General features: G+C 42.5%; 1 protein-coding gene across 1 annotated transcript in view; it reads left to right on the top strand.

Annotated features, from left to right (window-relative positions):
* Positions 1-23,050, top strand: part of LOC147820485 (adhesion G protein-coupled receptor V1-like) — a 32,173-nt gene extending 9,123 nt beyond the window's left edge. The window contains 3 exon segments of the mRNA XM_087204167.1: positions 4,780-5,025; positions 8,930-9,337; positions 22,524-23,050. Coding sequence (XP_087060293.1) covers positions 4,780-5,025; positions 8,930-9,337; positions 22,524-22,700 — 831 coding nt within the window. The 3' untranslated portion in view covers positions 22,701-23,050.
* Positions 23,051-25,173: the final 2,123 nt, after the last annotated feature.

Genomic DNA, 25,173 nt, shown 5'->3' with positions numbered 1-25,173 from the left:
AGAGAAAGATGTTTTTTGTTGTTTAATGAATACATGCTCAGGAGAAGACCCAAATGTCTCGAAATGTTAATAGTCTCCTACACATAAAGATTAAGTACACACTTTTAGAGTCACACTTATGTTACAGTTACTTTCATTGTGCTGCAAGAACTTTTCTCCTTTCAGCATCATTGTAGATTCACATTTAAGTAATTGTGGTGACTTACTAATGATTTTCTTTTTGGTGCACAAGTAATCATCTCATGATCACTGAAAGTTCAATAAGGTGATCTTTTGGTTTTTTAGTATTACTTGTAAGTTCTCTGGAGGCAGATTGGCTTTACAGCAATGCTATGTGTTTCTCAGAGTTGTCCTGATATTTCCTGACCTAAGCTATGCATTGAGCTGCTGTCCTAGGGCTTGATTTCTGTGATCAGAAATTGTTTTACAGATTGAAATCTGTCCACGAGAGGTGCATGTCGGAAGATAGCAGGCAGATGTGCTGCTACTTAAACACTTTGGTGATGTTAGAGCTAGAAAATGTTCTTGAATTCCCACTGAATTTTTTCTAGATCATATCATAGCATGGTATCTTAATTTTTTTTTTGAGTGAGGCTTTCTTCAGATAACACTTTGAGTCACACTGACAATGAGGAACTGAAGTTTCAATAGGCAAAACATCTGATCATATTATTCTACATGAAAACACTTGAATTTACTGCAGTCCTTGCAAATATTTTTATGCCTTCCTCAACTGCCAACTCCTTATTTCCTAACTATAACTCTCCCTTTGGGATTAATAAAAATTCCGCTCACTCCACAATGCCTCCCGTAAAATCACCAGTTAGAATTCTCCTCTAAGTTCACAGAGTATTAACTTTCCTATGGAGGTTATCAGTTATATGCTGTCACGTCTCTTTATACATATTTCATCTTAACTATTTACTCTGACCTGCCTGGAAATCAGAGCATGTTTTTATTCACCTTTGCACCCCTCCTACCTTTCTCCCTAAACATGTGTCACATTTATGAGTTACTGCAAATTTATCATGCATTTTCTCTCAAATCAGATTTTCAGTGAATTAGAATCCTAGAAGTATCTCACTAGGTCTTAAAATCTCTGTCCACACAGTAGATGATAACCTTAGAATTGTAAGAAAAGGTTTTTGATATAAAAAAATCAGTTCACACCTATTTTGGGGGATAAATGTCATTATCAGTCTTTTGCTGACTTGATTCTTACAAATTGCGAGTTGTTCGTTTAAAGAGATGAAAACAGCAAGATGTATCATGTACAGGTACAAATTCCCTATGATGAATGTTATCATTACATATATCTAAGATGTACCAAAAATGTTTTGCTAAAAAGAAAAGAGAGAGAGATGAAAACAATTCCCACAGAGTGGAAATATGTTGTTGGTGACAGCAGCTGAAGAAGAAAGATCCTAGAAGATATAGAAGTTGTGCTTAGAGCAGTATGAAGGGAACACTACCTGCCAGGGTACAGGGAGGAGGAGAAGGGGTCATTAAGCAGAGTGTCTTAGAGGAACTGAAGTCTGAGCGCAGGGCTGGGTGTGAGACTGCTTCCTGTGAGCTTGCTGTCCTCATGGGAGAACACTAAGGGAAATCTTAGTCGTTGAAGACATCTCAGTTAAGGGGGAGGACAATGCATAGGTGATGTAAGGGATGCTGGCTGTATAGATCCTTTTCCCTCGCTAAGTTGCTTCAGGTGAGTAGGAGAATTCTGTGTTGCTTCTTATTTTTCTTTCAAGTAAAATGCTCAAATCATAAAGTTGAATTTTCTTCTGCATTGCAAGAAGCTAATGTTTAAAGTATTTTTACTCTCATTGTCTTCCCAGCTCTTAAAGGACAATGTATGGGCAAGGTTAACATATATTCTTGTTTCAGTAAGAGGAAAGTGTTAAAAAGGAAAGAAGGAAGAAGATTATATTCTTGTAAAAATAAAAATTTAAAAAGTTAAGTACTAGAAGTTCCTAATGTACATTTTAAACATCTTACATTTCATAGTGTATCACTCATCCAGTTCACGTTCTTGTTATGATTGTAAACTAACACCTAGCAGCATAAACAGGGCAGGCTCTACAGCCCTGTGCTTCTGTAGCAGGCTTGGAGATTATTTGGATGTCCCGGCACAGCAGTATAAGTATTCTAAGCTTTTGACTTCAGAGCCATCTTCATTTTTCGCCAAAGGAGGGCCTCCAACTACACCAAACTTTTTCCGGGAATCGCATCTGCACTGGGGTTAAGGGTTTGGACTTTGGTGGTAGAGGGCTTTGGTTCAAATCTTATTTCTTCCACCAATGAGCTGGGCAAGATTGGACAAGTTATTTGGGGTTCCTGAGATTCTCAGTTTAAAGGGTGAGTGAAATGGCCAAGGAGGCAGGTTGAATGAGGTAATGAAGAGGTTATCGGTGCAGTTGTTGACTAGGAACTGGGCTCACAAGAGGTGGCTGGGAGTGGAGCCCAGGGCACCCAGGGACTGGGTCACAGCTATATCAGCACCAGTGCCTGGGGGCCTCAGGCACTGCAGACAACTAGGGGTTACACCGCTGGGTAGTGTGGTGTCTCCTGGCCCTCAAGTTCCAGTCACTTTTGGCCTATCTTATCTGCAGTTATCAGATCTATGGTCCTTCAGTACTTGCATTTCCTAGTTAAGAAGAATTTAAGTTACTTCCCTGGTCAATTACTAGGCCAAGATCAGAAGTCATCTCCTGAATTTCAGTCCATTTGCCTTTCCATGATGATTTTTCTTATGGCTCTATATTAGCAAAATGTATGAGGCAACGATGGAAATCTTTTAGGGCTTTCAAGGATACAAACAGCCTGCTGCTGGGCATGGGTGCCGTAGGTTCGCCACCAGTGGTATAAGGTAATTAAGAGACATGATCTTAACTGACAAAATTTGTTTAAAGATAGTGTTTAAATATTTGTTGCAGATATTTTTAGAAAAATTGAAGTAAGATATTGTTGATTACTTTGGCTTTCTGCTTCTGAGAAGTTCTGAGCCCAGGAAACATCATTTTCTACCAGTTGGGGCAAAAGATCACCAGGAACACATCTGACCTAGGGGGAAAGGAAGCGGCTGGCAGTCACACAGGGGTGGGTGCTTTCAGGGTCTCCAGTTGTATTTCAGAGATTAGGCTCAGAGGTGATCCGTGGTTCTGAGTTCCTCCCACATGTCAGGAGTATGGTTTGAAGAGAAGGTCTTTGTTTGACTGGAAGGGACCTTTTGTCTGTAGCCTGCTTATGTGTAGGTGCCCACCTGTACACACTGCAGTTCAGGGTGGTTCTTCACTTAGATGATAGCATATTCTTTTGACTCTAAGTAGCATCCTAATCATCATCACAATGAAAAGGAATATTTTATTGGAAAATAAAGACAAGAGTCTCTATTGGAATATAATACGCTAAACTCTTTAGTTAAAAGAAACTATTGTGAATCCAAGCTCACTTGAATTAAGCTCACTTCATTAAGGAGCTCATAGCTCTTGAACATAGTTACTCATACTTTTCTGGTGCTTTAGTTTATTGTTCTTGGCAGGTTTAGCTTCTCAAAAGTGGGAAGAGTACAGTTATTTCCATATTTCAGAATTTATTGACAGTTGACCAGTGAACTGAAGAATGATATGTGCCAAAGGAAAATTAAACACATTTCTTCAGAAAGCAAGATGAGATTAAAGGTGTTTATTTTGTAACTAACATTTGATTTATTCTTGGATAATACCAAAGGGTTTGTGGGATTGTTTCATAACATAATGATTATCCTTAAGTCAAAAAGCGAATGATGAATAAGGCCCTTGCAGATGGGTAAAAGGGATGCATCCTATTAGACAACAGCTGGCAGGTGCAGCTGAAGGGACATCAGCACAGCCTCCTTGGGGGGTGGCAGGGAGACACACTGCTGCTGAGACTTTGTAGATGATTGCGTCTGAGTGACTCACGGCTGAAATCCAGTGACTGGTGATGTGTTAGGAAACTGAGCTCAGGCTTTAGAAAATACGTCATTTTAGACTGTTGAGAAAGAACAAAAGTGGAGCATGAGAAAACTACAACCAGCAGATTAAATTTAAATTTATTTGATACTGAATTTTGTGAAATCTTGAAATGTATATGAGACTATAGAATTGAATACTATCAATATTTTGTCGTATTTATGTAAAGCTCTAAAAATAAGTGTTATAAAAATAAAATCTTTAAAAAAATAAAAATAAAAATAAAATCTTAAGAATTTAAAAACTTTTTTGTTTGTCCTCAGTGTTTTTCATCTCCACTCCCTGCCCGGGCCTGTACCCAAGAAAACAGCTGTCATGTGTGGTGTTTTGTGTTGTTTTTAATGTTTACATAAATATCTCCTGACAATATGTAGTACAATATGTAATTGTAACTTCATGCCTTTTGGATCGTGCCATGTATATCTTATGAAACTTGATAATTTTCACTCACTCTTATGTTTTAGGATCCACCTATGTGGAAAATATTGAATGGTCCATTTCTTTCATTCTTTTAAACAGCTTTATAGTATTCTGTTGTGTGAATATTTTATTCTTTTGCTTATTAAATATGCATGTTATCTCTGGACATTGATCTAGAGACACCTAAAATAGCATACTTTTCAAGACCAAAAAATAAATCTCATAAGAATTTAGTTCTATAAAATGCAGAATGTCTGTTGATTTCTGTCATGATCTGTAAGAATTATACCATTTCTTAATTTTAGCACCATCCCAAATTAGAAACACAGTACTCATAGTTACATATGTTTCCTTTTTCCATCATTAGATGCTTCTGGTTGAAATGCATTATTTCTTTGTGGAGCTCTGTGAAGTCACTGCGGGAGCAGCGATAAACAACAGTGCCAGATTTGCGCGGATCGGAGTCTCCCAGAGCCGCGATGCTCAGAGCCTCGCCTGTTTTTCTGTGGGTTCCCGGCTGGCCGTGGCGTATAGGAAGGCCACGCTCATCAGCCTGCAGGTGACCAGAGACTCTGCGGTGAGACCCACGGTGTCTGTTAGCTTTAGCACCCAGGTGAGCAGCTTCCATTTTCTGCTTCCGCTGTGGCCAGTGTCATGGCAGAGTAGTGGGTGCATCTGCTTCCAAGGATACCACAGTAATTCACATTTTATTCATTACACTAAACTTTATTCTTGCAGCAGGTCATTTTGTTCTCAGCAGCAACACATCATATTTTAAAATGATAAAGTTTTCTATTTTTCTTTCCTCTTTTGACAGAGTTGGTTATACAGTGCAGAGTATCTCCCACAAAACTTTTAAATCTCTGGTGGGTTAAAATTTCTTCTGGATGTAGCTACATAGACCAGAAGCAGAGCATGGGGGTCTTGTTAGGGATTGTATTTGTGCTAGTTGAAAATATAACCTCCAACATTGGCTGATCTTTCAGGTTCTTCACATCCATGAGCTTGGGTGGCCTCGTGGCCACGTTATCACATCCATCCTGTGAGGTGGTTCGGGTGAAAGATGGGAAGCAGACAGAAGCTAGAGGCCTACAGGAGCAACAGTGCCTAACCCTAAGTGACAGATCTGTTAGCCCAAACAACGCCACCTGCCTTTCTGGTATTAATGTGCACTTCAACTCAGCAGTAAAAGTCTAATATCATGAAAGAATGTGTATCTGCTGTACCAGACACATGGTTGCGGTGATGATGTTTCCTAACTGAACCACCTGCTCACCCCCAACTCCTGTAGCTCCAGGAAACCCACAATTTGGAAACCATTCTGAAAGGTGATGTCATTTACTCTATTTCAGGATTCTAAACCTGGTGATTTTAGACCTCAGGTTTACAAAGTTTTATGAAAATTACCATGTGGGGGTTTAGAGATAAAACTCAGTGGCACAGTGCTTACCTAGCATGTGTGAGGTCCTGGGTTCAACTCCCAGTATCAAAAAGAAAAAAAAAGAAGCTGGTGTAGTATATGTTTAGTTGTGTCCAGTCTGCGCTTAGTTGCATCAGTTGTTTGAGGGTGACTCGACCAAGTAAACAGCTCTGTGCATCACCTGCCACACAGGTGCATGACCAGCATGTTGCAGTCAGGCGTGGGGCTGGGGCTGGGGCTCTCCTGGACTCTCACAGGCAGCGGAGCTTCTTTCTGTGACAGTCTACAGCTCAGCTGTCAAGAAGAAAAACTCTCAATTGCACAAGACCCCAAAAGAAGCTCCATTTTCCAGAGCCTTGAAGAGGTATGAACACAAAGAGTTGAATTCTGATTCCTAGTGCAGAAACTTTAGTGTTTTTTTCAAGAGTGTTTAAGGTAGGAAAAGAAATAAGAAAAAGTACGTTCCCTTCTCCCTCTCCTGTGAGGTGTATATCACAGTGTGCTTACCTTTTTCAGGGTGGAGGAAGAGGGCTGCAGATGAAGAACCATGGTAGACAGTTTGAGGCCCATTTATAAGCAGTTCATACCCTCAGGTGATAGGGAGTTGAAGTTGCCTGAAGAAGACTGAATTCTAATATCTCCATCACTTTCAATCTTGTTTTTTCTAGACTCATCATTCTTTGCAAAGCACATGTTGTCATGTAACGAATATGTAACTCATAAAGGACTCCTACCTGGGGAATTAGATATATTTATGAATTTCTAGGTTTCCCTACTGTGATGTTTAATTTTATGTCAGTTTGACTGACCACAGGGTATGCATATATCTGGTGAACATTATTTGTGTGTTTCTGTGAGGGCATTTTAGATAAGACTCATGCTGAAATCGGCAGACTGGGTGATTGCAGTCAGATCGCCCATAATGTGTGTTAGTCTCACCTCATCAGTTGAAGACCCAAGTGTAAGAAAGAGGCTGACCTTCCCCTGAGAAAAAGAAAATTCTTCCTGCCTGGCAGCCTTTGAATGGGAACACTGGCTTTGTCTTTCCTTCATGCTCAGTTGGAAGGATGGACTTTCCTGGGTCTCAGGTCTGCAGGCCTCAGAGCTGTAACTACACCATTGGCTTTCATGGTTCTCAGAGCTTCAGTTTAGAGTGAGCTGTGACTAAGCCATCAACTTTCTTTTTGTCTTCAGTTTGCCAGATCACCCTGAAGGTCTTGGAACCTCTCAGCCTCCCCAGCTACATGAGCTTATTGGTTATAATCTCTCTCCCTCTCTCTCTCTCTGCACACCCTATTAATTCTAGTGCAATACTATCCTTCAATTGAAGACCTAGTGGAGTCCTTTTGGCAGTGCCATAATACTGATGCCATTTTAACAAACACAATAGAAGTAAAGAATGGAGTCTACAAAGTTTACTATAAATAGAAGACTTCTGTTTCTCGAAAGATGGAATAGATGTGCTTTTCCCTGCTAAGTACAATTAAAGACCCTGGACATTATGTATACATGTATAATCATAACAGCAACAGGAAACTGAAAGCTGGAAAGGAGAAAGCAGATTAGCTAGGGACCTGGGGACCCAAGGAGTAATACAGTGGGACATATCTAGGATTTTCTTTTTCCCTTATATACCAGACTCTGATCAGAAGGAATTTGCATACAGAAACACTAATGAGAAAGAATATTTTTAAAAACCTCTCACAAAGTTTGCTCTCTCTAGTCAAAGAAACAGAAAGGCAGCAGCCTACAAAGAGAGAGAACCATTAAAAAGTTTTTTATACTCTAGACAAATGTTCCAGAAAATAACTGACCCCAACTGTATCCATACCAGAAGAAAGTGAGTAGGGCATCTAGATTTCTGCCTTTGCTGGAGCCCTCAGCCTCCAGCTGGCATTGTGCCTGAGGGACAAAGTAGAGAGTTAGGGCTTTCTCTTTGGCCTAGTAGTAAAAAGGCCTCCAGCCTCATGTGGCATTGGCAGAGACCACTGGGGAGGCACAGAAAGGCACTCACACCCTTTAACCGTGGAGTGACGGTGGGGGCCTAACTTGGGGCAAACTCCCACCCCACCTAGCAGTAATGAGTTCTCTCTGCCTCCTCTCACTCCAGTATCAAAGAGGTCAGATGGGAAAACTACACTGCTACCTCCACCTGTCAGTAACAAGTTAATAACCTGCCATTTCCTACCAGAGCAGTGTTGAAAGAAACCAGCGAAAACTGAAGGCTTAAATAACATCTAGCCTCATAAAATAATATGCACAGTGTCCAGGTTTCAATTAATCATTCATCACACCATGATCAAGAAAGATCTGAAATAGTATGAAAACCAAAAATCAACAGATGCCAATAATAAGAAGGCAGAAATATTAGAAGTATCTGACATAATTTTAATGCAACCATCATAAAATGCTTCAGTGAGCAATTACAAGCATTCTTGAAAGAAAAGAGAACAACAGAAAGGCTCAGCAAAGAACTAGGAAGCTCTTGCAAATAAATAGAGGACATAAGAAAGTGCAAATGCAATTTTAAAGATGAAAAATACAATAACTGAAATAAACTGAATAAATAAGCTCAGCAGCAGAATGAAGTCAGAAGAATCAGTGATCTTGCACAAAGAGTAATAGAATTATCCAGTCTAAAGAGCCCAAAGGAAACTGATCCAAAGAATCGAACAGATTGCCAAGGACCTGTGCAACTATAATGGAAGTTCTCACCTCACATCTTTGGAGCCTGGAAAGGAAGAAGTCATTGGGGTTCAGAAAGAAGAAGGAAGCGAACAAGGATGAAAATGTACATCAAGAAAAGTACTTCTAAATTTGGGGGTGGCAATAGTGACATTTCTTTTCTAGTTCTCTTCTTTCATCCTCTCACTCTAAAGCATCTACCTTCCATACCTCATCACTGTGTGATGTGTCTTTCGCTCTCTAACTTATCAAAGGACGTTAGAAAAATTATGAAAACTCATGTTTCAGTAGTACTGTTATTACCGCCCATCATTTTCTTAACAGGATAGGATTTGTTTAAGAAATAAGAGTGAGTTTATGGCAAGATCAGAGATACTGTGGTTTCACTTCAATGTTACTGTTTAATTTCCAGGAGTTGAGGGGTGCTGAAACAATTGGTCGGACTCTTGTATCTCCAGCTGTCTCTGGGAAGGATTTTGAGAGAACGGAAGGCACGCTGCTCTTTGAGCCCGGCCAGAGAGACTCTGTGTTGGACATCATCCTAATGCCAGAAACAGGGTCTTCAAGGCCCTTTCCTAAGAGCTTTCAGGTTGTGCTTTTTGACCCGAAAGGTGGTGCCAGAATCAAGGGAGTATATGGGACCACCAACATCACTCTCATCTCTGATGCAGCCTCACAGGCCATCTGGGGGCTTGCAGATCAGCTGGAGCAGCCCCTGGAAGAGGACATTCTCAGGCGAGTGCTGCATAGCATCAGTGTTAAAGTGACCACTGAGAGCACAGAGGAGCAGCTCAGCACCGCGATGCATGTGATGGAAAAGGTACGAGGTCCTTGTGTGTATAAACACTCAGTCCAGCAGAATGTCACGAGTTAAAAATCCATACCACAAGTCACGCTGTGTTACACTGTCAATTGCTGTAAAATGATGATAAAGTTACATTTCTGAACATGAGCCGAACTCTTTGCATCTGACACTGTACTTTTGCCTGGAGGTGACAGATGCCTGGTCAACACCCTGAGCCTAAAACTGTGGCATTGGTGAGTAATGTAGGTCAGCAGGAAGGACAGCCAAAACCTGAAGAGAGGCAGAAGATGTTAGACACTTCAGGTTCCTCCTGGTTCTCCAGAAATGGCTGATTATCACTGCCATTTGATCCTGCTTCTTGAGTCCATAAAAAGAAGACTTGGAGATTATCACCATCTACATAGTCCTTTCCTTTAAACTCCAGGAGCCAGGAGCAGCTATCTCCTGTTCTGCTTCTCCTGCACATTGAAAACTCACAGGCAAGGTAAATTAAGGAACAGCCAGCTGTTTCAGACATTCAGTTTGCCATGGACTTGAATCACCCAGGTTTTACTTTAAACCTGTTTATTAAGAATATCAATGATGGGCCGGGGATTTAGCTCAGTGGTTCCGCTGCCTGCTTTGCAAGCGGAAGGACCTGAGTTCAATCCCTGGTGCCAAAAAAAAAAAAGAATATCAATGAAAAAGAAGATGTTATTAGTAATAATAATTTTTTATTACTTAAGGAAGGGCAATGATGTTGGGGATTTATTTGGGGAATTTTTCTGGGAATTTATTTTGGGCTTTTGTATCAAGACATTTCTAATCAACGTATGTACAAGTATAAAAAGTTTGGGGTACATACATATGAATTATTAATTTGATAGTTCTTGCATAGTGACATTTAAATATTTAAAATATTTGCAATGGGGTTTTAGAATATCTTGCCTATCTCGTATCCTATGATATTTCTTTAATACAAGGTTTGAAGGGTCACAAAAAAGGACATTACAAGTAGAGGGGGGAAGGCCATGCCTAAGAGTGTGTAAAGCTAAGAGAAATGCCTGCTGTCCCATGCCGAGAATGTTTAGAGATAAGAGTTTACTCCAGGAAATATCGTTACTTAAATTTTCTATGACAAAAACGGTGTGGAACAATACCAAGTTGCTTTTGGCTAAGAAGACAGAAAGTATGCAGAGTAACTCCATGCTAGGGTAAAGCAGAGAATGCTGTTTCACGTGTTTTATAGAAGATGGAAAGAAATGCTGCTGCTTTTTTTAAATCAGTAAGTTATGTAAAAGAATAATGGCTTTTATTGGTCAAGAATCAACACTTATTTCAAATACTGTATTTTGATCACTTTGTTTTGTTTTGTAACTTTTAATGCCTGCTTGTCATAAATACCTAATGGGTATTGTGTTCAAGCATGGCAAATGGCTGAGGGAGCATTTGGGGCAAATACATGTGTGACAATATTACTTTGGCATTACTGGTTATAATAACAAACAATGGAAAAATTATGGCCCTTAAGAGGGCCTGGTTAAATCAATTCTGGTGTAATCTATGACATATAGTCATGTGTCACGGAACAACATTTCGGTCAGCAGTGGACCACATGTACAACAGTGGTCCCGTATGACTGCTATGGAGCTGAAAAATCACTGTCACCTGGTATTTTTATTGTGTGTTTCCTATGTGTGTATATGTTTAGATACAGAAACACCATATGTTATGAGTAACTGCAACATGCAGAACAGTAGCATGCTGTGCAGGTTTGTAGCCTGGGAACAACAGGCTAAGGTATAGAGCCTAGGTGTGTAGAGGCTACACCGTGTGGATTTGTGTAACTACACTCTATGATAGTCACACCAGGAAGAAATTGCCTTGCATTGCTTGGAATGTGTCCCTATTATTAAGTGACACATGGCTGTAGGTCATATATATATTTTTCCCCATGTTTTAGACATGGTTATATAAAACTAACAGTACAAGCCCAGAAAATGTTGTTAATCACATAGAGAGAAGGTAGTGAAATTTAGCAATAAAGAGTGCCAAGTTAAATTTGGATTTCAGTAAATAACAAATAAATTTTGAGCAAAAATATATCACAAATACTTAGTTGGGACATACTTATAGCAAAAAGTTATTGTTTGCTAAACTGAAATTCAAGTTGAGTTAGCTATGTTTTATCTGGTGCTCACTCATATATACCTTAGGAAATTAATATGCACTCTAAACTCAGAGATACAGTGACGGCAAACCTTTCAGAGACCAGGTGCCCAAAGTACTCCTGGTATCGTTGTCTGTCACCGCTGCTCCTTTCCCAGCAGGGCCGTGGGCCCTGTGTGCACTGCTATCTGATGCTGGGCTCATGGGCCACCGCTGGCTAGGCTTTCCCAATGCTGGATACAGTTTTGAGCTTTAAGATACTATGTTTTCAGTGAAACTGTTTCATGTTTGTTTTATTCACCCCCCCACCTCTGGGTTCTAAATTCTTTGAAAGAGAAGCTGTTCTGTTCTTTTTATTAAGATCTCAGCAAATCTTAGTATTGCACACACTAGAAGTAGCTGCTTATTTAGGTTAAAGTGATAAAAATATTGTACTAAAATCAGCAGCTTTAAATGATTCCCTGTAAATATTTTCTGGATAAAGTTAGCTGTGTCTTTAGGCAAATTTTTATGTGATAGAATATCCTGTCCTGTCATTTTCCCAGGTATGATGCAAGAAAAATTATTTTTAAAGCTGGCACTTGCCCCAGTAACAATATCAGTCTCTCAAATTCCCGGGGGATTTACTATTCCGATTCTTAGTTTCATTGGGTTTAGTTTCCTGATTATCGAAGCATGGTAAAACATGAGTCATGAGGTCTAATTTTGTGTTCTGGAACACTTGAAGAGCTGAGGAATGATTTGTTCTGTGAAGTTGGATCAACCATACCCAGGGGTCCAGGGGTCTCCATTTCCATCCTGATTGCTTATAAAATTTTTCCCACGGTTGATTCGGATCTTCTGTTTGTCCCTAACTGAATTTTGATAACTGTGGGTGTTCTTTTGTTGTTATTTATATCTAGTGGCTTTTTTGAACTAGGCTATTTATTTTTATCACACACTTGTTAATATTATGTGTTTGGTATCAGGATTATTTTGTGTATGGTATGTTTTATAATAACACCAGCAGTGATTTTGATTTCACTCCATATTTTACTGTCTGGTTTTGCATTTCATGCTGAGTGATTCTGAAGGACTTGTTTGTGCACTGGGTCAGCTTGCGCTGTGACTTTCAGGCCAGTCGGTGGGGAAGTTGTGAATCAGTGTAGGTGGGGTCGGGAGCATCCTGGGCCAGGGGCAAGTTAATTATCATCTTTCTGCCTCAAAGCTAGCAGTAAGCCCTTCTTTCCAGGATTCATACGAAGATTAGAGAAGTTAGTAGAAAGTCCTGAGGACTGCCAAGTGCTCATGCCAACCAACCATTACAGAAATGACATTTTTGTTTTTGTGTATTTTAGTAAGAAAAAACAAAACTTTATACTTCCCTTGAACATGAATGAAAGTTTAGGTAGCTCTAGAATTCTTGAATTGTAACCTTTAATTCTTAAAATTCTGCTCATGTTGCTCTGCTGGCTACTGGCATTTTATTTTCAGAAATGCCTGATGTCAAACTGAATTTTTGTTTCTCTATTAGTAATTTTTTCCCATCTGATTTCTAGTATGACTTGTTTATTTATATATATTTTTGGTACCAGGGATCAAACTTGGGACCTTGCGCTTGCGAGGCAGGTGGCAGAACCACTGCGCTAAATCCCCGGCCCTCTAATATGATTTTTAAGCTCTAGAATAACATTTAAAAAATCATCCAGCTATATCTGGTATTATCTCTTTTCCTATTTTCTCTACATTTTTAGACATGAGTATTTCTTTAGTTTGTTTAGTTTAGTATTTCTGTGTTATTTTCCTTTTATCCAACCTGCTCTTTTATATGTTTATATCTTAGGGGTTTATCCTAGGACTTGTCCTGCTTGTCTGTTACACTTTCTCTGAGCTCTGGGAGATTTTTCTTCATACTCCTGGCTGAAAAGATGTTCTGATTTGGTTTTCTGATTTAGTCCTTTATGAAATTTAGTGATATATGGAAGCTTCTGTTCATAGAAAAGCAAATAATTAAGAATAATCCCTTCCATTATAAATAAATATTCCTGAGGTACTTATTCCCTTATCTGTTGGTCAAAAGAAAAAGAATCTTTGGAGTAGATAAAAGTGGGATTAATTTTAATTCATGATGTTAATTATTATAGTTGAAATTAAGTGATCCATGCAACCATTTTGGGCTTTAATGATTAAATAGAAAATATTTTGTGATCATGCTTTTCTTCATAAATGATTATGTGGGACCAAAATGACTCCATTTTAGAGCCGTCTCCTTTGTTCTCTCAAATTTGTGCTTAAACTAGGAATTCACCACTTGAAATTCCTGAGTTTATTACCCAACCACCTGTGTACCTGGGGAAAGAGCGTTCCAGGCACACTATCTGTAGGATAAGCAGTTAATGAGCTGACTGTCCACACAAGATAGATGCGGCCATTAGTTAGTGGGTCTGCTAACGATCAGTATGTAACAACCGGCCGTTAATCTTTGCCCCTTTCTCCCTCACAAAAACCAATACGTAATCCCCTTCGACCCCCAAAGCCTAGCCAACCAAAACCCTACACTTCATATGTATTAAGTATTAACCAATCACCTGGCTACTAATAACCAAAGCTTGTTGTATTCTCAATAAAAACCCTGCTAGTTAGGGACTCAGGGCTCTCAATCTCGATCCGCTGTGTCGGTGACAGTTGAGAGTCCCTGCTTAAGCTTGAATAAACGACCCTTGTGTGCTTACATCGGAAACGGCCTCCTGGTGGTCTTTGGGACTTCACAATCTGGGCACAACATTTGGGGGCTCGTCCGGGATCCCAAGACCTTCAGGACTCCCGTACCGGAGGGTCAACGCCGGCTGGTGAGTGTTTTTTGTGTTTGTAAAGTCTGGGCCTATTTTCTGGGAAGGTCGGCAGACGGTCTAGGCGGACGCGCTGCAAGGGCCGCCGACCCGGGATCCTGGAAGACGTTCCGGATTCCGCTGGTGGGGACGGAGTGCCCCAAGAGTACGAGTCCGTGAGACTCCTGGAGGGACGGTGCGGGTCGCTCCCGCGGCACGGCACGAGGCCGTCGTCCCATTTGCATTGCCTCCGATCTGGCGGAGGACGGTTTTGTCTCGCCTTGTGTTTTTCTGTTGCGTTTATTTGTCTATTTGTTGTGCTGACTTGGACTGAGACGATGGGACAGACTGTGACTACCCCTCTTTCCCTCATGAAAGACCATTTCAAGGAAGTTAGGGAGAGCGCTCATAACCTAAGTTTAAAAATTAAAAAGGCTAAGTTCATCACCCTCTGTAGCTCGGAGTGGCCCACCCTTGGGGTAGGATGGCCCCCCGAGGGAACTTTTGATTTGCAAATTATACGCAGAGTTCGTAAAGCCATCCTTCATCCCGACCAGGTACCCTACATTGCCATTTGGGAATTTCTGATCTCTAACCCACCCCCATGGGTTAAGCTTTTTTTGCCTTCACAGCAACAGCAGCCAGAGTTAATCCTGACAGCCAGTAAGAAGACTCCTAGAGGGCGCGATGACGAGAAGCAGACTGAAACCAAGCCGACCGCGCCACTCTACCCTGTCCTCCAGGGAGGGACCGAAGAAGATCTTATTTTCCCTCCCCCTTACTCTCTCCCCTCTCTTCCCCAACAGCAGGCTGAAAGAAATGACCCAGTCCCAGCCGGGGCTAGGGAGGAAGAGCCCGCCCCGGGTGCTGGCGACCGTGATGGTCCCGCCCAAAATACTCATCACTGGAGCGCCGCCTCACCGGCAGGACCAGCAGACTCTACTGTTTGTCCGCTGCGAGCGATAGGGCCCCCTGATGAGCATGGGAACCAGCCTCACCATTACTGGCCCTTTGCTACAAATGATCTTTATAATTGGCGCCGACAACATGCCAATTTCTCTGATAACCCTAGAGATTTGATTAACCTGTTAGAAACTGTTTTGTTTACCCATCAGCCCACTTGGGATGACTGTCAACAGCTTCTGCAGGTCCTGTTCACCACTGAGGAACAAGAGAGGATCCAGAATGAGGCCAGGAAATTGGTTCCTGGTGACAATGGTCAACCCACCACCAATGCTGACACTATCAACACTTCTTTTCCTCTGTCCCGACCCAACTGGGACTTCAACACGGCGGAAGGTAAGGAGAGGCTTCGGGTCTATCGCCAGACTTTATTGGGAGGTCTCAAAGCAGCGGCAAGGAAGCCCACCAATTTGGCTAAGGTAGGGGATGTACAACAAAAGTTAGATGAAAGCCCTGCTGCTTTCCTAGAAAGAATTCAGGAAGCTTTTCGTAGGTACACTCCTATGGACCCGGAAGCAATTGAGACAAAGGCAGCTGTGATAATACATTTTGTCAACCAGGCGGCGCCAGACATTAAGAGAAAGTTACAGAAAGTAGATAGGTTAGGAGAAAAGAGTATTCAGGACTTAGTGACAGTGGCAGAGAAAGTGTATAACAATAGAGAAACCGCAGAGGAGAAACGAGAAAAAGCTGATGACCGCCAGACCCGAAACTTAGCTCGGATCCTTCTGGCTGCCACTGCGGGAGAACAAAAGGAACGTGAACGTAGACTAAGAAAGATTGCGGTGGAAGGAGAAAACAAAGAGAGACGCAGAGAGCGCCCCCAGTTAGGAAAAAATCAATGTGCTCATTGCAAAGAGTATGGACACTGGGCCAGAGACTGTCCCAAAAAGAAACAACAGGAAGGATGCCCCAAGGCCCCTATCCTGGCTATGGATGAATTAAATGATTAGGGGGGATGGGGTTTGGCACCCCTCCCTGAGCCCAGGGTAACCCTAAAAGTGGAGGGGAGACCTATTGAGTTCCTAGTGGATACAGGGGCTCAACATTCAGTCCTACTTGAACCATGTGGCCATGTTTCTGATAAGACCTCCTGGGTTCAAGGAGCTACAGGCATGAAAAAGTATTCATGGACAACCCAAAGAACAGTAGACTTGGGAGTGGGCCAAGTAACCCACTCATTTATGATTATACCAGACTGCCCCTACCCCTTATTGGGAAGAGACTTACTTACTAAATTAGGGGCTCAAATTCATTTCCAACCCGGGGGCACAAAAGTCCTTAATCAAGAGGGAAGGCCCATTCAGGTACTAACCATAAACCTAGAAGATGAATATCTGCTACATCAGAAGAGGGCCCCTCCTGATCCTGACATGGAACAATGGCTCACCATGTTCCCACAAGCATGGGCGGAGACTGGAGGCATGGGGTTAGCTGCACACAGAGCACCGGTGTTTGTGGAAATAAAACCTGGGGCAGATCCTGTACAAGTTCGCCAATATCCTATGCCCCTAGAGGCCCAGAAGGGAATAACTCCACACATCGGGAGGTTGCTTGCTCAGGGGATTCTTAGGCCTTGTCAATCAGCCTGGAACACCCCCTTGTTGCCAGTGCGAAAACCTCATTCTAATGACTATCGGCCAGTGCAGGATCTCCGGGAAGTGAACAAGAGGGTTATGGACATCCACCCCACAGTGCCTAATCCATACACCCTTTTGAGTTCACTTCCCCCGAGCCATCGATGGTACACAGTCTTGGATCTCAAAGATGCTTTTTTAGCCTTCCGCTAGCACCCAAAAGCCAACACATCTTTGCATTTGAATGGAGTGACCCAGAACAAGGCCTCAACGGACAGCTGACATGGACCCGATTACCCCAAGGATTCAAAAACTCTCCCACCATCTTCGACGAGGCCCTACATGAAGACCTGGGTGAGTTTCGCCTCCAGAACCCCCAACTAACTCTGTTACAATATGTAGATGACCTCCTCATAGCAGCTGAAACACGGGAAGACTGCCTAAGTGGAACCAAGAGACTCTTGATAGTCATAGGAGAACTGGGGTACCGGGCGTCCGCCAAAAAGGCCCAGATCTGCAAACCCGAGGTAAGCTACTTGGGGTACATGCTTAGGGAAGGGCAGAGATAGCTGTCGGATGCTAGAAAAGAGACAGTTCTTAAGATACCCACACCAGATTCTCCTTGGAAAGTCAGAGAGTTCTTGGGATCGGTGGGCTTCTGCCGCCTATGGATACCGGGGTTCGCAGAGCTCGCAAGGCCCCTTTATGAGGCAACCAAAGACAATCAGGCTTTTCAATGGACAGAAAAGCTACAAAAATCTTTCGATCAAATTAAAACAGCCTTGCTGACGGCACCAGCCTTGGGCTTGCCCGATATTACTAAGCCATTCCACCTTTACATTGATGAAAACAAAGGAGTCGCTAAGGGTGTCCTGGTCCAGCATCTAGGGCCATGGCGCCGCCCAGTGGCGTACCTATCAAAAAGACTTGATCCAGTTGCATCAGGATGGCCCCCGTGTCTAAGAATGATTGCAGCAGTGGCTCTAATGGTCAAAGATGCTGACAAGTTGACATTAGGCCAAGAACTGTGCGTGACCACCCCTCACACTATTGAGGGAGTCCTAAAACAGCCTCCGGATCGATGGCTCAGTAATGCTCGCCTGACCCACTACCAGAGCTTACTTCTAAATCCAACCCGAGTTGTTTTTCAGGCCCCGGCTGCTTTAAACCCAGCCACACTGTTGCCAGACCCGAACTTGGAGGCTCCGCTTCACGACTGCACAGACATCCTAGCCCAGGTACATGGAATTCGAGCAGATCTGAGCGACCAACCGTGGCCAGATGCAGATGATACTTGGTACACTGATGGGAGCAGCTTTGTTCGTGATGGCCGCAGGTATGCAGGAGCAGCAGTGGTGACAGAGACTGAGGTCATTTGGGCAGAACCATTGCCCACCGGGACCTCAGCACAATGGGCGGAGCTCATAGCTCTGACCAAGGCATTGACTCTAGGACAGGGCCAAAAGTTAAATATATACACAGATAGCCGGTATGCCTTTGCCACTGCACACGTCCATGGGGCCATCTACAAAGAAAGGGGACTCCTGACAGCTGAAGGAAAGACTATTAAAAACAAAGAGGAGATCCTTGCCCTCTTAACAGCCCTCTGGCTACCTAAAAAATTAGCCATTATCCATTGCCCAGGACACCAAAAAGGCGACACTCCAATTGCCAGAGGAAATAATTTAGCTGACCAGACAGCCCGAGAAATAGCCTTAAAGATTAATCTGACACTGGCCACTCAGCTGCCCGATCCGGGAAGTGCAGCCCTACCAGAAAAACCCCAGTACACTGAAGAAGATTTAAATTGGATAAAACAATTACCTATGCCTCAGTGCCTCAACAGGTGGTGGAAATCTTCTGATTGTAAAGTCATCTTGCCTAAAGCGCTGGGAGAACAAGTTCTCTCCAAGATGCACCGGACCACCCACATGGGCACTCGAAAAATGCAAGATCTCCTGAGACATGCTGAAATTAAGATCTGTGATGCTAATTCTAAAATTGAACATATTGTTGCTACCTGCAAAGCCTGTCAATTGACAAATGCCACCCACAATAGGGCCAACCCAGGAAATAGGCTGAGGGGAAGCCGACCTGGAGCCTATTGCGAATTGGACTTCACCGAGGTAAAACCTGGAAGGTATGGTTATAAATACTTGTTAGTTTTTGTAGACACTTTTTCAGGATGGACAGAAGCGTTTCCTACCAAACATGAAACAGCACGAAGTGTGACTAAGAAACTGCTAGAAGACATCCTGCCAAGGTATGGTTTTCCAGTAATGCTAGGATCAGATAATGGACCCGCCTTTATTTCCAAGGTGAGTCAAACCCTAGCACAGATATTGGGGACGGATTGGAAATTACATTGTGCATACAGACCCCAAAGTTCAGGACAGGTAGAGAGGATGAATAGAACATTAAAAGAGACCTTAACTAAATTAACCTTAGAGACTGGCGGTGACTGGGTGACTCTCCTTCCCTTCACCCTCTATAGGGTATGCAATTCACCCTATAAGATGGGATTAACTCCCTTTGAAATCATGTTTGGAATTCCCCCTCCCATTATTCCCAACCTTCAATCAAATGTGCTTGTTGAATTTGATGACCAAAAGTTGTTACTTTCTTTAAAAAGCCTCCAAAGTGTGCACGAGGATATCTGGCCTAAATTAGAAGCCTTATACCAAACTGGACCGCCTCCCGAGCCCCATCGCTATCGACCAGGAGACTGGGTCTTCGTCCGGAGACACCGACAAAAGGACCTTAAGCCCCGTTGGAAAGGACCCTACGTCACAGTCCTGACCATGCCCACCGCTCTCAAGGTCGACGGGATTGCCTCGTGGGTGCACTACACCCACGTTCGCCCTGCAGATCCTCACGCTGTCCTAGAGGACTTCGTTCCATCATGGCAGGTGTCCAAAGACCAAGACAATCCCCTCAAACTCAAGCTGCGTCGTCGACAGTCATGATTGTGGTAATTGTACTTTTGACACCGATATTAGGAGGACAGAACCCACATGCTCCCCTAAATTTAACCTGGATGATCATCAGTACCGCCACAGGTGACATTATTAACAGCTCGTCCAAAGTGAGCCCACCATTAACCTGGTGGCCTGCTCTAGAGTTTGATCTCTGTCGGCTAGCCACTGGCAGCTGGGATATCGGACACTGGAGCCTAGAGTCACGGGGAAGGCCTGAATGTGGGGAAACAAAAAAGGGGTGTACCCTCCCCCCAGTCGATTCACGAACACTGGGTTGCAACCATGTAATTCGCAGGGCAATATTGCGAGACACCCCCTTCTACGTCTGTCTGGGGGGGGACGTACTAGAAGTCAAATTGTAACTTGTGGGGGTGCTGAACAGTTCTTTTGCAAAAATTGGGGTTGTGAGTCAACGGGGGCCATAGCTTGGAAACCCTCCATTACAACTGATTTTATTTTGGTCGACAAGATTCCCCAACAGAAGTTGGCACACAATCCTCTCTTTGGCCGCTGTGCCCAATTTCTGTGTAACCCCATCCATATTACTTTTACGGACCCAGGCAAACAGTTCACAAATTGGGAAACAGGCCGCAGTTGGGGGTTGCGATTATATGAAAGTGGATATGATAATGGATTACTTTTTACTATAAAACTAAAAATGGAGCCGCTCGCAATAGGGCCTCCCCAATTGATAGGGCCAAATTTGGCACTAGCCCCAATAGCCCCTTTCGGACCTACTAAGCCCCCTCCCCCGAAGAGCTCGCCCATGCCACCAAAAACAAATACCTCCATACAGCCATCAAACTTAACCTCCGCTTCCACATTCCTGCCCTTGGTTCAAATGATCACCCAGACAGAAAAAGTCGATCATAGCCAGGACCAAGACCCCCTTTGGGAACTGATGGTCCACACCTTTAAGGCCCTAAATGCATCTAGGCCAGACCTCACTCAGTCCTGCTGGCTATGTTATGATACCAAGCCCCCATACTACGAGGCAATAGCTTATCTAGACAATTTCACTAAATCAGACAGTCCGACTCAGTGTAGATGGCAACAAAAAGGGACAGCTAGGCTGACCCTACAGCCGGTAACTGGACAAGGAACTTGTGTTGGCAGTGTCCCGGTCTCCCACCAACACCTTTGTAACAAAACCATTCTTCGGCCTAGACCTAAATATCTCATTCCCCCTTATGACGGGTGGTGGGCCTGCTCCTCTGGACTCACCCCTTGTGTACATGGACTAGTGCTAAAACAGACTAGAGATTTCTGTGTACTTGTACAGTTGGTCCCCCGGCTGTTATATCACTCAGAAAGGGACATCTCCAGCCGCCTGGCTGAAACCCAAATCAGAGTTAAACGAGAACCTGTAACGGCCATTACTTTGACCGTTCTCCTAGGTTTGGGGCTAGCTGGGGCAGGAACGGGAGTTTCATTGCTAATACTACACAATAAACATTACAATGACTTAAGGGCAGCCATAGATATAGATATTGAAAGACTAGAAAGCTCCATCTCCCACCTCCAAGAGTCTTTAACTTCACTGGCAGAAGTAGTCCTCCAAAACCGAAGGGGGCTAGATTTAATTTTCCTTCAACAGGGAGGACTCTGCGTTGCCTTAGGTGAAGAATGTTGCTTCCATGTAGATCATTCAGGAGTGGTCAAAGAGTCCATGGCTAAAGTTAGGGAGGGCATCGCCAAACGTAAGCGAGAAAGAGAACTATCTCAAAACTGGTTCGAATCTTGGTTTAATTCTTCCCCTTGGCTAACTACCCTAATCTCTACCCTGCTAGGCCCCTTGCTTATCGTGTTACTACTGTTGACCTTTGGACCTTGTATACTCAATAGACTAGTTTCGTTCATCAAAAAACGAATTAACGCTGTTCAGTTAATGGTGCTCAGGTCCCAATACCAGCCAATTCCTACCGACTTGATAGAATTAACCCCCAGAGGCCCATGATTGGCCCTCTATAGCATCATGAGAAGGGGGGAATGTGGGACCAAAATGACTCCATTTTGGAGCCGTCTCCTTTGTTCTCTCAAATTTGTGCTTAAACTAGGAATTCACCACTTGAAATTCCTGAGTTTATTACCCAACCACCTGTGTACCTGGGGAAAGAGCGTTCCAGGCACACTATCTGTAGGATAAGCAGTTAATGAGCTGACTGTCCACACAAGATAGATGCGGCCATTAGTTACTGGGTCTGCTAACGATCAGTATGTAACAACCGGCCGTTAATCTTTGCCCCTTTCTCCCTCACAAAAACCAATACGTAATCCCCTTCGACCCCCAAAGCCTAGCCAACCAAAACCCTACACTTCATATGTATTAAGTATTAACCTATCACCTGGCTACTAATAACCAAAGCTTGTTGTATTCTCAATAAAAACCCTGCTAGTTAGGGACTCAGGGCTCTCAATCTCGATCCGCTGTGTCGGTGACAGTTGAGAGTCCCTGCTTAAGCTTGAATAAACGACCCTTGTGTGCTTACATCGGAAACGGCCTCCTGGTGGTCTTTGGGACTTCACAATCTGGGCACAACAATTATGTATTTTAAATTGCAAGTGAATGTATTTGAAATGTAATTTTGATGCATTTCTCTTAAATTCATCATAGACTCATCTTTATTTTGTTAATATTACTAACTTAATAAAGAACACATGGGATATACACACTGTATGTGATTTATAAAGTTTATTTTTTCGTATTTCCATACTTGACTTTTTCCAGATAACTGTTGAAGGAAGAAATGAAGCTTTCAGTGTTGAAAGCCGAGCTCTCTTCTACGAGATCCTTTGTGCTCTTGTTAACCCAGAGCATGAGGATACCAGAGGGTTCAGCCACCTCACTGACGTGACCGAGAGCTTTGCCTTTGCTCTGCTGACTGATGTTCCCTGTGGCTCTTGATAGGTCTCCCACCACCTCAGCAGCTATTATGTATAGTTGCTGCCCTCTTCCTATGGTGCCTTGCCCCTTCCCCTGTGTGACATCATGCCAAGATGGTTGCTCCCACCAAAGAACAAACCCTTCTTCCCAGCATGCCCCTGTTCCCACCTAGAGAGTAACCTAATACTCGCTCACCTCCTACCACCTAGTGACATGACCGGCTCCTCCATTCCCTAGTCACTACCTCAGTCAACCCTGCCTCAGCCCCTACAAACCCCACCCCAGTCTCTATAAAAGACTCTCCCTGCCCCAGCCATACTGCTTTTGTCTCTCCTTTGTTCAGAGACAGCCCGGCAGATCTATTCCCCTAATAAAGGCTTGTTGTGGCCTGGTCTGGTCTTGGTCTTCGGCCCTTTAACCTGATATTTCTGCTGCTGAGAAGTGAGTGCCTCCCGCCGCACCCGCCGTACTCCCTACTCCCTGTGTTTCTTCCTGTTTGCAGTGTCATCTAAGTGGACATGGAGGGGATGTAACTGGAATGATGGGGCCAGTGCATCAGACCTGTTGGGCAAATGAAGCTAATTGTTTGAAGCAAATATGGCAGGGACACCAAGAGTAAACTTAACATTGTCAAGAATATATTCCTCTCATTTCAGAATGTCTTGAGAGTTCAAAAGTCTTTGTCTTAGTTACTTTTCTGTCATTGCTAAGACACCCAGAATTAAAGGGAGAACGGTTTACTTAGCTCACAGTTTGTAGAGGTTTCAGTCCATAATTGGCTGGCTCCAAGGCAGAGTGGCACATGGCAGAGGGGCAGCAGTTCATGACAGTGGAAGACAGCAAAAGCAACAAGAAACCTTAACAGCGTCTCTCCGCCCCTTTTATCTTATTCAGACTACTTAGGGCAGGTAGCACTCACGCCCTTAATCCTAGTGCCCTTGGGCCTAGCCCCACCATGAATCAATCACACACTCTAATTCAGCCACTTCTGAAAAGCAGGAGGCTCTGCGGGGACCTCTAAACACAAGCCCTGTGGTCCTGGTGCCTGCTGTAATTCAATGGATAGAGTATGGATTCTGAGTGGAACAGAAGGAAGCTGATCCTACCCTTAGGAGTGTTTTCCTGCGCTGCAACTGTGCTGCTCTCAAGGGCGCCGGTGTTGAATCCCTGTGGAGACATCTCAAAGGATGTGGGTGAACTTCAGCTCTGTGGTTCGTGGCTGGAGTTTCACGGCAAGCTTTTCATGCACCATGGCATATAAATGATATTCATTAGATAAAGTGGATCATTGTAGCTATTGTTCTGATTTTCTGTTCTTTCACCAATACCACATTATCTCAATTAATATAGTTTTATATTAAATCTTGTAGTAGCTAAGCTCTTAGACTGTTTTGCTTCAGTGCTGTGTTGAATATACTGGGTATTTTGCCTCTTCATATAGATATTAGAAATAATCTATCAGTAACCACAAATGATTTTACTCAAGTTATAGATCTAGTTAGGGATAACTGCACTTTTGACAATTTTGAATCTTGCTATTCATGCATGGAGCATCTCTATTTAGTTTTTGTTATTTTTTGTTTCACTGAAGTGAAAAAAAAATATTTTGTTAGATTTTTAATCTAAGTACTTCCCATTATTTGGTGTTGGTATTGTTAATTTTAAATTCCAATTTTTCATTGCTGGAATACAGGAAAGTAATTGACTTGAAAATCAAACTCTTACCCTGAAAACTCACTATATTAGATTATTAATTCCAGAAATTTTGTCAAGTATATTTATAGTTTTGCATAGGTAGTCATGTTATCTGTGAACAGTTTTAGTTATCTGTTCCTAACCTGAGACTTTTATCATTAATGTATATTGAATTTTGTCGAATATATATTTACACTTAATATACTTTGCCTATACACATCAGATAATTTGATTATCCAAAGTTTTATAAAATTATTGCCTTTTAGTTCAAGTATTTACACTTATTATAAGTACAGACATTGTCAAGTTCTGGTTTACCAATATGCTCTATGATTTCTACAATACTCCCAGTTTTTATTTTCTGTTCTTTTTCTTTTCTTTGGAATTAATTGAATATTTGTTCAGCATTCTCCTGTAATAACTTTATTAACTTTTTTCAAAAGTTCTTTTCTTTGTTATTACAATGATCTCTCTAGAGAATACATATGTAATACATAATTTTTATTTAATAATGTCTACTTTGATCTGACTTGATGTTACCTTATGAAAAATGTAAGGGTTCTGCAATAGCATAGTTTAAATCTATTTACTCTTAAACATAATAGAATGTTATTTTTGCTTTAGTTATGCAATTTTAAAGAAAATAAATACAAGGTCAAAATGCCATCACTAGTTTTATCCATGTGTTTGTTATTTCCTATACTCTTCCTTCACTCTGTACATCTGAATTTTCATCTGATATTGTATCTCTTCTACCTGAAATATTTATCACCTGTGTTAGCCGACTTTCTATCACTGT

The sequence above is a fragment of the Heterocephalus glaber genome, unplaced genomic scaffold (assembly GCF_053883595.1).
Source record: "Heterocephalus glaber isolate CG9 unplaced genomic scaffold, H.glaber_assembly_v1.0 deba00001869, whole genome shotgun sequence".
Taxonomy (NCBI): Eukaryota; Metazoa; Chordata; class Mammalia; order Rodentia; family Bathyergidae; genus Heterocephalus; species Heterocephalus glaber.
Note: the sequence above shows the minus strand (reverse complement) of the source record. Positions and strands in the feature narration are given on the sequence as shown.